General features: G+C 42.4%; 1 protein-coding gene, 1 long non-coding RNA gene and 1 other non-coding gene across 6 annotated transcripts in view; 2 read left to right on the top strand and 1 right to left on the bottom strand.

Moving 5' to 3' along the window:
• Positions 1–2,310: 2,310 nt before the first annotated feature.
• Gm33204 lies at positions 2,311–5,010 on the top strand. The gene is made up of 3 exons (XR_378422.2): positions 2,311–2,358; positions 2,531–2,680; positions 4,678–5,010. It is a non-coding gene; the product is annotated as a predicted gene, 33204 (long non-coding RNA).
• Positions 5,011–14,485: 9,475 nt separating this feature from the next.
• Positions 14,486–16,110, bottom strand: Gm3960. The gene is made up of 2 exons (XR_001778258.2): positions 15,632–16,110; positions 14,486–14,612 (listed from the first exon to the last, which is right to left on the bottom strand). It is a non-coding gene; the product is annotated as a predicted gene 3960 (transcript).
• Usp47 (ubiquitin specific peptidase 47) overlaps positions 16,011–17,247 on the top strand; it is an 87,911-nt gene continuing 86,674 nt past the window's right edge. For 3 of the 4 annotated variants that reach the window (NM_177249.3, NM_001357952.1, NM_133758.3), the window contains exon 1: positions 16,041–16,281. In NM_177249.3, coding sequence (NP_796223.2) covers positions 16,243–16,281 — 39 coding nt within the window. In that variant the 5' untranslated portion in view covers positions 16,041–16,242. Of the gene's footprint in view, positions 16,282–17,247 lie in introns of all 4 variants that reach the window. The other variant, XM_006508273.4, reaches the window with a different exon arrangement.

Here is a 17,247-nt window from a genome sequence, read left to right on the forward strand (position 1 = left end):
TGCTTTGATTAGTGAGAAATAGCATTTAGCTAGCTTATCCCTATGGGGTTATTTTAGTTTAAAATAAAAAATAAAGAATAAAAACATGGCTGGAGAGATGGTTCGGTGTTTAAAGAGCATTGTCTGCCCTTCCAGAGAACCTGTGTGTCTATTAGAGCATCCATGATGGGTGACTCAAAACTGGCTGTAACTCCACATCCAAGGGACCCAATGCTTTAAAAAAAAAAAGACACACATACATGCAAACAAAAAAAAAATAGATGGTTCAATAGAAAGAAAACAAAACCCTACATAGCCCATACGGCTATATTTTTTGATCTAGTTTTCCCACGTTTGTACTAGCTGTCGCACCAAACCCTTTACAACTGACTTTGCAACTCCCCAAAGGGCATCTCCCTTTGACTCCTCCTTCCTCCAGTCTGCATCCATCTCCTTCCACTGCCTGCACTGAGTGAGCCCCCCCAGGAAGAGCTTCTCAGCTCCCTGCTTCTAGCAGCTCCGTACCTTGCTGCCTCTATGCACGGAAACTAAAAAATAGTTAAGAGGAAAATAAGGATGCTTAGGGTAAATCAACTGAGAGGCACACCCCCCAGATGGCCTTTTAATTCAGACACACACAGTGAGTTTTCCAGCCACCTACCCCAGTCCTGTGAACACTTGTCTTCAGTCAAACCTCTTTTCTGTCATCCACCTTTTCTTCTGAGACTGTACAGACTGCAGTGGCAGCAGGATGAGCAGTAACTGCCAACCAAAGTTCATTTCTGAATAAGACTCCCTCCCACTCCTGTCTGCGGCACGTTGAGAGAAGTGACTTTAAGCCCACAATGTGATAGAGAGTTGGTATTTTCTCTAATGTAGATTGGTAATAGTTGTTCATATGCTTTTGTGCTGTGTAATCTTTAATATCCTCTAGGGAATCAATTTCAATATATAATGAAAGCTTACAACACAGCAACAAATAACCCTTTCATAGAACCATTTGTATTTTTCATAGAACAGAATGAGCCTCGCAAGCCACCACCCTGGGTGTGACACTGTAAACACCAGGAATATAAGAGTATGTGAAGAATTGATCCTAGCTAGGCCTTTCCCAACCAACCAACTACTTGGTGAAGTACAACAGAACTCAAGAAGCAGGGCTCATGCTGCCCCTCTGCCCCTTGCTCTATCCCCAGACACTGAACACCAGAGCATCCTCTGTGTTGTTCTCTCCTGCAGTCCTACAGGCTCCTCCTCTGTGATCCAGTGAGGCCAACCCTGGCTTCAGATGTTCATCTTTTCCTCTCGTATCCTTCCCCATGCATGCCCACAGTCTCTCTTACTCCTCTTTCCCTGGCAGGCAATGTAGAGGCTGCCCCACAAGAGGGAAGCCAGTGTTCCTGGCTGGGATGAAGCTCTGCCTTCTACTGTTGATACCTAGGCCTCACAAGTGCCCCAATTACCCGCTGTAAAGTGTATCTGCCTCCTTTTTTTTTTTTTTTTTTTTTTGAACTGCAGCCGCATGTTTCTTCTCCATTTTTGCAAGAAGTCCAAACTGAATGGTGTGCACGTGCTGTGTTAGGGAGCAATGTCAAGTCCTGTGTCACAGTATGTATTATGTCCCTTTGTATGTTCAATTTTTCCTTTTTATGAGTTAATATTTGTAAAGGTTACTTATTTTAAAATCACTCTTTTTTTAGGTATTTACTTAAAAGTTAATGTGTAAGTGTGTGTATCTGTGGGTGGTTACACAAATGTGAGTGCTTTGCTCTTAGGGGCCAGAAGAGGGTGTCAAATCCCCTGAAGTTACAGGTTTTGTGAGCCACCCAAAATGGATGCTAGGATAGGAACCATGAACCAATCTCTTCAGACTCTAAATAGTATTCTTATTTGGACCTGGTGAGGTTGCTCAGTGGGTAAAGGAGCTTGCTTTTAGATTTTGCATTGCTTATATGGTGGAGGCAGAAAAACAACTCTCACAAATTGTCCCAGTCTGACCTCCACATGTATCTACGGCACTCATGAATGAATGCACATATGTGGAAACAACATGACACACACACACTAAATGAATAAATAAAGAAATAAATGTTGTTTTGAATTTTAAAAAACATATTCTTTCTTATTTTTTCCATCAGACAAGTGTGTGTTCCCGTTATTGCAGCAGCAGGGATGAGTGAAGTCTTTCTCACAGAACTTTTATTCTGTTGGGGGCAGACAAACACTGAACAACAAATAACACAGGTATTTGATTACAGTTGTGTTACGTGCCTTGAAGGAGAAAAACAGGTTCCTAAGAAAGGCATCTGACTTCATCTAAAGTGGGAGAAAGGCCTCCAAGCTGAGAAGACATTTGCTGGGAAGAAGATGAGGCAACAGGTGGGAAGAAGTGCAGTCCAGAGATGATAATGGGGGTGGGGGTGGGGTAGGAGTGGGGGTGGGGTGGGGTGAAGACAATCAAACTACAACTCTGTGTGTCTGGAAATGTCCTAAAGGAACCATTATTTTGTAACTACTGTAATATAGTTCATATGTACTACTTTAAAATAAGGAACCCCATGGAAGGGAGGGGTGGAGCGGAGGCAAGCGCCACAGAAGAAACATCCCAGGAAGCAGAAAGCAGCTTGGGAAGCCCTAGTGAAGGCAAAGGCTAGCTGCCTGGAGAACTGAAGACTGGAGCCAAGATTTAAGGATGAAGGAGGTGGGTATCCTCGAGGAAGCTGAGCAGCAGGGAGGGAACAGTCGTGCACAGACCCGTTGGCCATGCCGGAGGCTTTGGTCTCTACCAGGAATTTCTTCTTTCTTTCTTTCTTTCTTTCTTTCTTTCTTTCTTTCTTTCTTTCTCTCTCTCTCTCTCTCTCTCTCTCTCTCTCCCTCCTTCCCTCCCTCCCTCCCTTCCTTCCTTCCTTTCTTTCTTTCTTTCCTTTTTTAAAAATATTTATTTATTTATTATATACACAGTGTTCTGCATATATATCTGCATGTCAGAAGGGGCGTCAGATCTCATTATAGACCGTTGTGAACCACCATGTAGTTGCTGGGAATTTAATTCAGGGCCTCTGAAAGAGCAGTCAGTGCTCTCAACCTCTAAGCCATCTCTCCAGCCCCCCTCTACCAGGAATTTCTGAAAGATGATAATATGAAATGACTGCCTGTGGTTGAAATGTGAAATGCCTCCCACAGGCTCAAGGTTTCCAACACTTTGTCCCCAGCTGGGGGTGGGGGGGGGCACTGCTTGGGGAGGTTGTGTAACCTTTTAGAGAGAGGATTAAAAATTGACGGAGGAAGTGAGTCATTAGGGACAAACATTGGGGTTGCACAGGTTAACCCGTTTCCTGTGCTCTATCTGTTCCTGACTGCAGGTAGGACCAGCTGCCTGGCTTCCCCACCATGGCAGACTATGTCCTTTCAAACTGTAAGCCCACATAAGCCCTTCCTTCTTTATTTGATCACAGCATTGAGAAAGATAACTAAAATATGATCTTTCTTCCTTTCTCTCCTCCCTCCCCCTTCTCTCCTCCCCCCTCTCTCTGTGTTTCTTTTAATTCTTTCTTTTAAAAGTATGTGCATGTGTCTGTATAATGGCATTGCATGTGAGTGTCCGTGCCTGAAGAGGCCAGAGGTGTTGGTTCTCTCAGGAGCTGGAGTTACAAGTGTTTGTGTGCAACCCCAAACTTTTGTGGGTACTGCAATCCAAATTTGAGTTCTCTGAAAGAATAATATACATTCTTAACCGCTGAGTCATCTGTCCAGACCCAAAACATTTTTCGTTTAAAAAAAAAAGTCACTCTAACTGCTCTGCGGATAGTTAAAGAGCAGGAAACTACTTAGTAGGAGATGGTAGTAGTCTGGCCACTTATGCTGATAAAACTGAAAAAGCAAGCTGCTCACAGTAAGCTTCTAGGTCAGCTTTCCAAAAGTAAGGCTCAGAAGTTCAGTGTGAGATATAAACTTAAGTTTAAAAGGTGGAAATAACTGGGTAAACCAAGAATCTCTCTATTTTAAATAGGTGACTATAGTTTTTGAGACAATATTTATGCAGAGACTAAATGGGGTTAAGGGAAAGCCCTGGTTTATGCATAAATGTAGCTATAGAGGTTCTTGGAGCCTCACAAAGCTTTATATGAATTACAACAGTTAAGAGAATATCCATTCAGTTCATGTATAGTTACACTGAATATAAATATATAGCCCAACATACATTTATTATTATTCTAAGCATGTTCTTCAGAACTATGGCATCTGGGCATAGCCCTAACTCCAGCTCCTCTGGAGGCTGAGGCAAGAGGTAGAGGCTTTTATGGACTTCAGAGCAAATTCAAGGTCAGCCTGAGCAATTTTAGACAGATCTTGCCTCAACATGAAAATAAATAACAGAGCTCGAGCTATAATTCGTAGTAGTACAGTACACACAGCACTAGTTTTACCTCACAGTCAACAGTGTGTACACACATTCACACACACACACACACACACACACACACACACACAGAGAGAGAGAGAGAGAGAGAGAGAGAGAGAGAGAGAGAGAGAGAGAGAGAGCATGATAAACTCCTGTTAAATGCTGGTGCCTGAGACTGAGCTGCTCTCAGCCTGGCTTGTTTGCTTGTGAAGTGAAGAGGTTAGAGCTTGTGTTTATATTATGTAAGCTGCATGGCTGGCACCTGAAGATATAAATGCTACTTTGTTCTTCCTCAGTTCAAAGACAAGGGGACTCAGAGCAACCAGAGCCACTGGTTTCAAGAGGAGCCAAGCATAGTGCAGACAGTAGTGGGACTGAAGAACTGCTGCTGTCTTGTTTCCTGCAGCCTTCGGGCGTCAGATTCCTTTCTGGCTCTGGAGAAGGTCTGAATGCCAAGGATGGACTGTGACCATCTGGTACTTTGGAGGAGCTGCCGTTGGATCGTGACGACAGCACTGGGCTAGGAATCAGGAGTCCCATTCCAGTTCTTGCCTGGATTCCTGGCTGTCCCCAGTTGGTTACTTGGTCTCTTTGGGCCTTGGTTTTCAGCTCTGGAATTGGCACTAGATTAAGCCCAGGGTCACTACATTGCTCACTCTGACTTGAAAGGAAGATATAAAGACTCCCACCTAACTTTACACACGCAGTCTCTTCAATCTTTCTGTTAACAAATGAGAACCCACTATGTATTGACCACCATTATAGGCATTAGGCACATGGCAGTAAACAAGAACCCACAGCATCCTCCTAGAACTTACGTACTCATATCTGCAGTTGCTCCATCTACATTTTTAACATCTTAACAAGTACTTCAGGAAAGGCGCTTGTTTGTTTAACATTCAGCTAAGCAAACAGTTTTTCTTTTCAATATTAATTTGAAGCACCACCTCCTTTGTCCAGGAAACCTTTCCTCCGAAGTCCTCTGGATGTGAAGCAATGCTACTTACACATGAAATGTAGGTATATTTATATATCTAGACATATAAAAATAATTCCGGTTGAAGGAATTTGTTGGTTTTAGTCATTCCTATCAGAATATAAACTCCTTGAACAAATGGCCATCTAGTGTCAACATCCTTAGCAGAGTGCTGGGCTAGAGTGTTTCCAGTTACTAATGTTGCCAAGTGGATCTGTACTTCTGGAACACACTGTATCTGAAACTCACGCCCTCACTGACTTGTGCAGGAAGGGCCGGCACAGCAGGATTCTGCCTGCAGCCTCTGACACTTGGGCTCTGGCCAGGTCCCCTTTGCTATCCTTGTTACTCTTACTCTAGGTGCAGGCAGAGTGAAGATGTTAGCAGTAGATTCCTAAGCACAGAGGCCTCCAAAGCGATTAAGCACATTAGCCAGGTGTGGCACACATCTTTTTTTTTAATTTTAATTTTAATTTTTTTTCCGAGACAGGGTTTCTCTGTATAATCCTGGCTGTCCTGGAACTCACTTTGTAGACCAGGCTGGCCTCGAACTCAGAAATTCGCCCCCAAGTGCTGAGACTAAAAGCATTCGCCACCACTGCCCAGCTTGTGGCACACATCTTTAATTCCAGCACTGGCAGGCAAAGGCAGGTGAATCTCTCCAACAGGCCAGCCAAGACTACATGGTAAAACTGTGTCACAAATCAAAAGAAAAGTAATTAAGCATATCACACACAAAAAAAAAAACTATAGAAAATCTACTGAAGATAAATAATGTAAAATTTATATAAACAAACATTGTATATGTCTATGTGCATACAAAATACATAGATATGCTGGTATATACATCTTTACAAATAAATACATATATATAAAAGCACAGATGTGTGTATATATATATATATATATATATATACATATATATATATACACACATACATCTAGATTCATTAAAATCTATGCATGTACATATACAAATAGATGTATTTGTGAAAATACTATGCTTGTATGCCTATACATATATGTGCATGTTTATAAGCATGTACTTATATATACATGCACACTTACATGTGCAAACATACATATGGGCATGTATACATATGCTCCTATACTTACATATACATGTGAACACACGCACATACATATATTTACTTTTTATAAAAAGAAGAAACATTAAGATTTTCTGTCATGGAACATCAGCACACCCACTTGTCACATCTGTTTAATGGCCCCTTGGCATGTACTGTACCCAGGTTTCTTGAGGGAAGTAGAGAATGGCTCTCCTTCAGCACAGAGAAGAGTGAGTCACCGAGAGTTCAGTGAGGTAGATTTGCAAATTACCTTATCTGGTTTTAACTAGTTTGCCCTCACAAACAAGAAAGCAACCTATAAAGATTCTTAGCAGGAGAAGCAATCTAGATGTAATCCCACCAGCATCAAGGAGCTGGGTGGTGATTAGCAGACGCCAAGCACTGCCCAAGCCTGCCTGGTTTACCCTCACAAACACCACACTTTCATTCCCATTTAGCCATGAGGAAAATGGACAGCTGTTTAAGCTAGCGCCAGAGCAGTGGTTGCACTGGGATGCTCTGCCCTCACTTGGCACTCAGAGCCTGTCACCACAACACTCTGCTGCTTGCTAACAAAAGGAAATAAAAAAATGGTAAGCAAATGGTTAGCTATCTGGCTCAGACATCTTAGGAAGTGATGTTCTCAGCACTGCTAAGTACAGCAATTGGTTGTTGCCAACCCTATTAGATACTAAATAGGGGCTTGCTACTGAGTTCACAAACAAACTAACTTATGTGAGTGCTTTCTCAAATACACAATGGGTCAAATAAATTTGGAACTTGTTGCGGCTTGAGATGTGATCAGATGGTTAACTAACTTTCTATGAGGGTCAGCAATCTTATGCTCCAAAATTGGTTGTCATTTCTTCCAGGGAAATGAGATTCTGTGTGACTAACAGGTTTATGGTAAAATTGCTACTTTCTACTTGCAGATTTAATATTAAAATTTCCTAAACTACTATAGAACATTTTTAAAACCATTCTAATGAACAAGAAGTGCCTGAGACCTCAGCATGGCAGTGAAGACTTTTGGTAAGGTCTGCATTGGACAGCATTTGTGATCTTGTTAAGACTCTCCCAAGCAGCTTCCACATCCAGGGCTGCCTCCGCATTGTGTATCTATTGGATCTGTCGGTACTAAGTTTAATCTTGGCCATTGCTTCACACATGACACAGACTAAGTAGGTCACATGTCAATGGCTCCCTTTTCTCACTAAAAGTTCTACCAATCATCAGGGGCTATGGTCTGACAGCCCCATGCTCCTATACTCAGGTTTCCATGTTTACATCCACAACTATACTTTTTCATCTTGTGGTTTGTTTTAGTTACAGCTAGGGCTGCTACGTGTGGCCATGTTACTTATTCTGTGGATGTGGAGGTTTGGCTATGAGCAAGCGGGAGCTCACATTGGACCAGGCTCCACTCACCAAGCTGTGTGCCTTGATGTGGATTTCCGGATTCACACATTGTCCAGTGCTGAATTAGTTAGTGTGAGTTGTCTGAGCGTGAAGAACATTCTTATTCACCTGACACACTCCCTGGTGGCATGCCTCGTCAAAAACAAACAGCAACAAATATCTGTTGAATTCAATGTCACACACAGGATTCTGACACCCTTCGTTAGTTTTCATTGTCTTTATTCAGTGATGCAGAAAACCAGTCAGTTCTCTCCTTTACATTCTTTTAAGCCTGTATCACAATGACCAACAAGCACCTTAGAGATACTTAGTGGAAACTGACTATATAATAAATGAACTTTGTCCACCTCTCTTAGTGTCTCCTGTAAACCACACTGGCCTCAACTTACTATGTAGCTGTGGGTGACCTTGAACTTTTGATTCTCTTATGTCTCCTAAGCAGTGCTGGGGATTTATGCATGCTTGGAAGGCACTCTGCTAAATGAACTCTCCGACACTCCATATTTTCTAAGCCACCTTTAAAATCAAAACCTTCTTTCAGAGCTGTTGGATAGGGCATCAACATCTCACCTCCTCCCAAGGCTCAGGGTTCATCCTTATGTAGGGAAAGAAAGAATGCAAGAGTCAGAGGCAGTGAATGGCTATAAGGAAATAGTGTTTCTGGACAGAGCAGGGGAGCTGCACTCTGCATATGAGCTCCTGGCAGTTGTGACAGCATGCACAACACCTGCTGCTGTGTTTGTTTGTTTGTTTGTTTGTTTGTTTTACACGGGGTTACAATTAAAAGATTGCCTTGAATCTTAGAAGAGACTTTGGACTTTTAAATTGTTTAGAGTGTGAAAGACTACAGGAACTTATAAGTTGGACTGAGTGCATTTTGCATTATGATACAGTCATGAGCTTATGGGGGCCAGAGAATGGGATGTGACAGTTTGGATGAGCATGGCCCCCGTAGGCTCATATATATAAATACTTGATTCCCAGTTGGTGGAACTGTTCAGGGAGGATTAGGAGGCATGGCTTTCCTATGCAATGCATGTCACAGGTAAGCTTTGAGGTTTCAAAAGGCTCATGCAATTCCAGTGATCTCTTTCTGCCTTGTGGTTGTGAATTAAAATGTTTATTCTAGACTGTTCCCTCACTGGGCCATCATACACGCCAACCCTCTGGAACCATAAGCCATGTTAAACTCTTCCTTTTATCAGGTGACTTAGTTGTGCTGTTTTATCACAGCAACAGAAAAGTAACTAAGGAAGCTACCATAGAGATACTTGTACTCCATGCTCATTATTGTTTATTCATAACAGAAAGGAAGTGGACTCAAGCTTGTTAACCATCAACAGAGGACTGTTGACAATAACAATCTGGTACACATATAAGATGGAATACTATTTAGCTCTAAATAAAAATGAAGTCACAAAGCTTTCAGAAAAATGGCTAGACTTAGAATGTGTATTAAGGAGGTCACACAATATCAGAAAGAAAAATACTGCCCTCACATTCATGTATGTATGTATGTATGTATGTATATGTGTATATGTGTGTGTATATATGTGCATGTATATATGTACATATATATAAATATACATGCGAGTATATAGTATTACATGTAAAAAGGATAGCAAAAAAAAGGTAACTACTAGAGGATAAGGGAAGACAGAATACAAGTAAAGAATACATGAGTCACGAAAGAGGGTATAAAGCTAATTGTTTTTTTCTAGTTTTGATTCTGTTGTGAAGTGTGTGTGCTTGTGTGTGTATGTTAAATAGGTACATAAAAATATAATCTACAGTGCAAATGCAGGATGCATTATAAAGCCCAGCTTTGAATGGCTGTTCTAACTTCCTAAAGACCTTTGACATGTAGAGACTTTGGTTTTGCCTGATTCTGCTATGTTATGTTCTTTATTTGCAAATTCTTTACAATAAAGTTTTAATTACTAAAAATCAAAAAAGACAAGCCGGGCGTGGTGGTGCATGCCTTTAATCCCAGCACTCGGGAGGCAGAGGCAGGTGGATTTCTGAGTTCGAGGCCAGCCTAGTCTACAGAGTGAGTTCCAGGACAGCCAGAGCTACACAGAGAAACCCTGTCTCAAAATAAATAAATAAATAAATAAATAAATAAATAAATAAATAAATATCAAAAGAGACAAAAACCGAAAAGCTACTACCCTCTAAGTTTTACTCACTATTTTTATCTTTCCAAGAGCCTTATGTTCAAATGCATAATAAACTTCAAGGCTTCTGTAGTTGAATCAAACGAGACATCCATCGTGGGATTTATGACACCTCATAGACTGTGGTGCAATAGAAACAGGACTTCTATAAATGTTCACTGTGCGCCAAATGGTGACGAGGGCTGAGGTACAGAGGCCACAGTCTGTCTACAGCCTACAAAGAGAGAACAATGTTTCTGGAATGACCTAATTTTCTGTCAATATATAAAATTCTATCGATGGCTAGCATCTAATTATTAAATTTAATTTTATCAACAAGGAAATTTATATAAATTGATATTTATGTTCTCACCTATTGCTAGGTGAGATATAATGACTAGCATTGTTTTGTGAAAGACTTTGAGTGACAACCTTAGATGATACAATGAAGCCATAAAACAGAGAGAGGAAAAGGGAAAATAGTAATTAACAATTCTTTGCTTTATTTTAAGGACAAATTTTACATTTAGGGAAAGAAATGATTATCTACTAGAAAGACCACAAGAATTAAATAATTATATTTATAAAAAAACTGACGAGGACTAGGCCACTTTATGTGAAACTCAAGTAAAAACCCTGTGAACTTTTAAAAAGCAGAAAGCCAAGCATCAAAGCCTATTAGCTCAAACTAAAAAGAAGGTCCAGAGACTAACAATTCCCTACATGCTAAGTAGTAAAAGTGACAAAGGGGAGAGGTGGGGGATGGGAGGAAAGAAGGGGAAGGACTGTGGGGGGGGGGGGAGAACCTGTTTTCCCATAGGTGTTTTCAATCTGAAATTAAAGCTCCTGCTTTGCTTGCATTTGCATTTCATTGCCTTGAGTAAAGCTGTGCATCTTTCCAGATGCTCCTGGTGACTTGTAGTTCATCTTCAAAAAAGATTAAACATTTTTTATTCATAGCTTCTTTCCTGAGTTGGTGTTTGTTTGTTTGTTTTTTGTTTTGTTTTTTTTTTTTTTCCGAGATAGGATTTCTCTGTGTAGCCCTGGCTGTCCTGGAACTCACTCTGTAGACCAGGCTGGCCAGAAACCCACCTGCCTCTGCCTCCCAAGTGCCAGGATTAAAGGCGTGAGCCACCACTGCCAGGCTAAAATGATTAGTTTTTTGTTTTTTGTTTTTTTGTTTTTGTATTTTACATGCATTGGTGTCCTGTCTGCTTGTCTGTGTGTCAGATCCCCCGGAAGTTGAATTGCAGACAGTTGCAAGCCTCCCTATGGGTGCTGAGAATCGAACCCTGGCTCTGAGGAAGAGCAGCTGATATTCTTAAGCACTGAGCTGTCTCTCCAGTCCCCTGTTAGTGCCAATTTCTAACTGGTATTTTATTTTCAATTTATATCAATATATTTCTACATGTAAGTTAAATTTTTTAATTTAATATTTTAACTTTATTATAATAAATATTTTATCAATGCTTGGTATTAATATTATATAATATGTTATATTACACAACATATAATAAATGTTATAATGAATAATACTTTAATTAAAATTAATAAACCATATTTTGTTTTTACTTTTTTTGTTTCATTTTTTTGTTCCATAGTATTATTATAAAATAGTCATCTTTGTGAGCAATGCTATCACCCTTAACATTCTCAAGCAATACTGAGGCATCTTCAAATGCCAAACTTTTATAATAGCCATTATTCTATCATCAAGATCTTATGAAATCATTTCAGAAACATTAGCACCACGCCACCCACTTTATTAGATGCCTCCTGATTCTTTTGCATTGAAACCCTAGTGCTTGCAAATCTCTAGATGAGGCTTTTCCCATATCATTTTCATGGAGACAGCACATAAGTGAAACAGTCAACAACGTGACACAGAGGAAGTTTAGCTGTTGGGTAAGTGAAAAGATTTGAGGTCTAGCAAAGTGACCACATTATCAACTAATTCAACAAGTATCCAAGACCACCTGCTCTAATGCAGTTTCAAAGCTGTGTCTTCCCTACTGGTGCTGTCCAATACAGAAACTGTGGCCAGCGTATGCTGACTGCTTTTTGTGTACCAGGTAGCATATCAAACTCTGTCTACATTTTACATTAATTTTCTCACTCTTAGGGAGGGACAACAGTAGTACTCATAAATATAATTATTGAAAGAACTAAGTGAAAAATACCAGACATGAAGCTCCTAGGATGCGGCCTGGGAGATAGTCTCATATACTCTAGCTTCAGTAGCTCTGGGATGGCTATTCTAGTGCTTAGTACAGTCTTGTAAAATAGGACTAGTACTATCCCCACATTACAGTTAAGATATTTAGTGGATTTAAAAGGTTATCCAAGGAACGAATGAGTGAATGAATAAATCATCAAAGGAAAGTAGGACTGAAATTCACTAGTTGTTTTTCATGAATGCCTCTTTCTGTTGCAGGATACAAGCAACAGTACTGTAGTACACCTAGTTGTTAAATGTGTATACCATTAAAATTGTCATTTGGGGTGGCTGTGGTTCCATAAGATTTACTGTCTCCGAGGCTCCCAAGTCATTCCTTGCTCTGGGCTTAAGGCTCCAGCTGCTTCAGTCTCTCTGGTCATCCAGATGAACTCGAAGAGCTGAGGCTTCCTCTGGAGCCAATCCAGGCAACTTTTTCCTCTGCAGCATTTCTGTCAAATGTCTTATGCTTTCTGCAGTGTTGGTGGGCTTTCTTCTCTAATCATGTTGGGTTTTCCTTCCAACCACTTTGAATGCCGTATGTAAAAGTAACTTCTATTCTGTTGTAACTGTTGTCTGGGAGGCTTACTGCTAACCTAGGCTTAGTCCTGGAAACTTCGGGTCTTCATACCATCGTTATCTAGGTCTAGGATGTTCTCAGCCTCTGAGACATGCTGCTGAGTAAGCTCACTCTTTCTTGTTCTTTCTGAGCTCTGGCTGGCTGGTCAGCTGTTCTGGTTCAAAACTCCTCTCCATGCTGACTGCTTCAATCTGGCTTTTCTCTCAGTCTCTGAAATGCTCTGCTTAGCCTCAAATTGGCTCTAACAATCTTTTCTAATCTTCTGGCTCCTTCTCATTCTCTTGCTCATACTGCCTTTACTTAGCTTGTTCTCTCTTCAATCTGTCTCTGGAAAACTCTGGGGGTAAAACTGCCTCCTTCTCCGTCTCTGTGCTGCTCCACTCTCCCTCTCAACTCCACTGCACTGCTCTCCAGGAACTCTACTGTATTCCTGTGCTGTACTCTCTTCTTGAGACATCCATCTCAATAAATTAAATGAATAAATAAACAAGAAAAAATTAAACCTTATCAATATTTAGTCCATAGATCAACATCAGCATCTCACTATTCTTAAGTGAAAAGTATGTTCTCTGCAATGTGGGTAATAGTTCAGGGGTTCTTCACTTTATTGCTTCTTGGTATATTAAGATTTAGTCCATGTCAATTCTCTCATTATGTTTGCTAGCTTTATGTCAATTTGACACAAGCTAGAGTCATCTGAAATGAGGGAACCTCAATTGTGAAAATGCCTCTATAAGATTGGACTATATATATACAAGGTGTTTTCTTAATTGGTGATTGATGGGGGAAGGCCCAGCTACTGTGAGTTGCTGGCAGTCTTGGTGCTATAAGGCAGGCTGAGTAAGCCATGAGTGTAGGCCAATGGGCAGCACTCCTTCAGGGGCTCTGCATGAGCTCTTACCTGTTCCTGCCCTGTTTGAGTTCTTGACCAGACTTCTTTCAATGAAGGACTATGCATAAGTATAAGTCAAATAAAACCCTATTCTGCCAGGTTGCTTTGGGACATGGTGCTCCACCATGGCAATAATAACCCTGACTAAGATACTTGCTATATTATTATTTCGTTAAATCAACTTTTACCAAGATGAAAGAATCCAGAAAGGATTTCACGAAAGAGGTCATGAGTGTAAGCATGAAGGAAAAAAAGGAAAACTAGAATGGCACCTAACTTCTAACAAGGCTTCTAGAGAACCAGCTCACTTAGGAAATGGAAATGGCATGCGTGAAACAGATTTGGACATACTCCCACTTTGTGATTTTGTCCAAGATGTGCCAGCCAGGGGGACCGTGGATATGCAAGTTGAGTTATTCACCTTTAGAACAATTTACATTTCAATAGTCAAGAGAATCTTGATGCAGTATTTCTTAAAAGTCTATGATGAAGTTTCAAACATTTACATATTAAGGCTGAAGAGATGGCTCAGTAGTTAAGAGCACTTGTTGCTCTTACAGAGGACCCAAGTGACTCACAACTGCCCATAACACCAATCCCAGAGCATCTGGTGCCTCTTCCAACATCTGTGAGCTGCATGGTTGTGGTTCATGTACACTCTGATACACACAAAATAAAAAATAAAAAAAATTAAACACTCTTCCCAAACTCATCATATGTATGCTTAAACATGAAGACAGACTTTTTTGGCCTTTTCAGAAATCTGAGTAGTGTATTTAAAGAATTTTTAGTCTACTTGGATTTTTGTTTTTATTTTGTTGATTGTTTTGGGAGAAGGTATTTGACTGTTCTGGGAGAAGGAGGTAGGGATTGAATTCGGAACGCTCTGTATGCTTGGAAAGTCCTTCACCACTGCAGCCCACCTGTTAAAACATAAAAATTCTAGTTGACATTAGGAAAGATGGAAAATTAGTAGCTGAATTTCAACAAAACCCTTTGTATGGCTGGAAGCTGAAACAGATAAAAATGAGCATTGTATTAGTAATAGTAGTTGAAAATGCACTTCTTCCATTAGGATCAAAATCTTTGTGGGTTACCTTTTTCAGCTTATGACAGCTATTAAAGCCAAGTACAGAAATAACCTGAACACTGAATCAGATATTTTAATAAGTGTTTCACAAAGAATTAGCTTTTAAAAAACTAATGAAACCTAGTCAATCAGAGTGCGTTCACTAAATATTTTCAGTAGGGTTAATGGATTTTTTTATACCATTACTACTTAAAATCTCGTTTATTTTAAATGTCTGTCTTTGCTATAATTTTTAGAATTTGTAGATGTTTTACAGTGCCACAAATAGCAGAATTCTAATAAATCTTACATAACTGTATAGAGAGCTTTTCTTGGGTGTGGGGTGTTCAATAGTAACAAGTTTGGCGAACCAATAGCATAGGTAAAGGAGTTGGCGCTGTGGATGCTGGGTACATGGCACAATGGAATTAACTCAGCAGGCTGTAAGAGGACTAGTTTGCCAAAAGTCTTCATGAAAGACGTCTCACTGGGTCTTCATAATGGAAGGAGTGCGGTGAAGGAAAATGACTAATAGGAGATTTGTTTGGTCAAACACATGGTATTTACCGTCTGGGGAGATTACAAAAAAAAACATATTCAAAAGGACAGCACAGGTTGAAGCGCACCACAGCTCTGCTCTCAAAAGGCTCCCTCAGACTTGGCCCTGTAGGAGGATGACAGCAAGCCACCCAGAAGGGTGCAGGGGAGCACCTCTAAGTGTAGTGACCCCTCTTTAAGGGGCTCCAGGGGCTAGCTGATGGGCACCGAGGTCCCTAAGGAGAGTGGGGCGGCCACGAAAACATGACAGACGAGGACCAGAGCCTTGAGGGCGAAAGCCAGAAAGGCGATTTCTCTACAAGGCGCGTTGTTTACCAGCTCGAGGCCAAAGGTTCCTCAAGTGGGGCTGCAGCGGGGTCGCTGGAGACCAGGAAAGAGTCTGGGGACTGCAGGGCTGAAAGGGGGGCTTTGAACTGGAGCTCGTTCGTGACGCAGGGGCCTCGTCCCTCCCTCGGCCGACAGAGGGAGCCGGAGGATGGGAGGACCGGCTTCCCCGTAGTGAAAAGCGCCTACACCGGCTCTCAACCAGCGTAGCGCGGCGTACCCCGGGGCTGAGCAAGAGGTGAGAAGATCCCGAGCTCACGACGGCCGCCTGCATACCCCAGGCGCCAGACGCCGGGCCGCGCGCCCACTGCGTTGAATTCTCGCGAGAGCGGCGGCCGCCATTTTTCCATTGATTGCCGCGGGCCGGGGGAGGGGCGGCGGCGGCGGCGGCAGCGGCGGCGGCAGCAGCGGCGACGGCGGCGGCGCCCTGGGTCGGTGTCTGCGCGCTGGTGTCTAAGGCCTGAGCGGAGGCCTCCTCAGTTGCTGGAGCGCAGGCGGCTGGGAGGATGACTGTCGCTGCCGTTCTCTCCTGAGACACAGCCGCCGCCACCTCCACCAGGCCCCCGCAGGCAGGGCGGAGACGAGCGGTCGGAGTCTGAGCGATGGTGCCCGGCGAGGAGAACCAACTGGTCCCGAAGGAGGTGAGGGGCCGGCGGGCCAGACTAGGCCCGAAGCCTGCGGTCCGCTCGAAGTCGTGCAGGCCCCGAGCGGGAGGCAAGGCTAGGGCCGGGCAGGCGTGGGGCCGGGTGGACGGTGGGCGCGGCGGGCAGTTGGAGACCGCTGGTTCCCGGGGCCACGTAGCCGAGGGAGAGCTCCGGCTGCGAGGGGCTAACGCATCAAAGACTGGACCCGAGGAGTTGGGTTCTGCTCCCGGGGGTGGGGGGGAGTATTGCGGAGAGAAAGTGGCCTTTGAAGTCCAGACTTCACACACGTCGAGCCGAGAGAGTTAAGAGAGATCGTTTCAAAGAAAACATTCTGGAACAGTTGCCCGTGGGCAGGACGGGGTGACGGTGCTGCTTCTGGGGTTTGACAGCGTATAGCTTACGGGGCTTGTGAAATCGACACCTAAGTTGAGATCTGTGGGAGGGCAGACTTAACTGTTAAAGAGTTGTCGGTCTCCCCACCCCCCTCCCCCCAGCCTCCATTCCCCCTCCTGTTACTTCGTAGTACTATCGGCCAGCCTAAATGGGGCCTACCCAGGATCGTTGAAAAAGTAGTTAAGTGGGGCTTGAACGGGAGGGTAAGAGATAGCCGAGTTAATTTCACCATATGGAGAGACGAAACGTTGTTTTTGTGTGTAATTTTGGTCTTTTTCTGGTGTTGCCAACTTGGGTGACTTAAATTCTTAAAAGCGAGTGACATAAGACTCCCGGACTTCTTGGCTTCCCTTGAACAGTCAGTAGTAGAAGATTAAAGGTAGAATCCTGCACTGGCCAGTGGATTTCGACATATTAATAGTCCGTTGGCTTTATAAATATCCTCAGCATATTCAAACATGTATTTTTAACTGCTGGTCGTCAGGCTTAATGCTTTGGACTTTTATATCTCATATACCTTAAATAGATGCCAAGTGTTAAGTTGAAATTAGGATGGTAGGATCTTGATAT

The sequence above is a fragment of the Mus musculus genome, chromosome 7 (assembly GCF_000001635.26).
Source record: "Mus musculus strain C57BL/6J chromosome 7, GRCm38.p6 C57BL/6J".
NCBI classification, from domain to species: domain Eukaryota; kingdom Metazoa; phylum Chordata; class Mammalia; order Rodentia; family Muridae; genus Mus; species Mus musculus.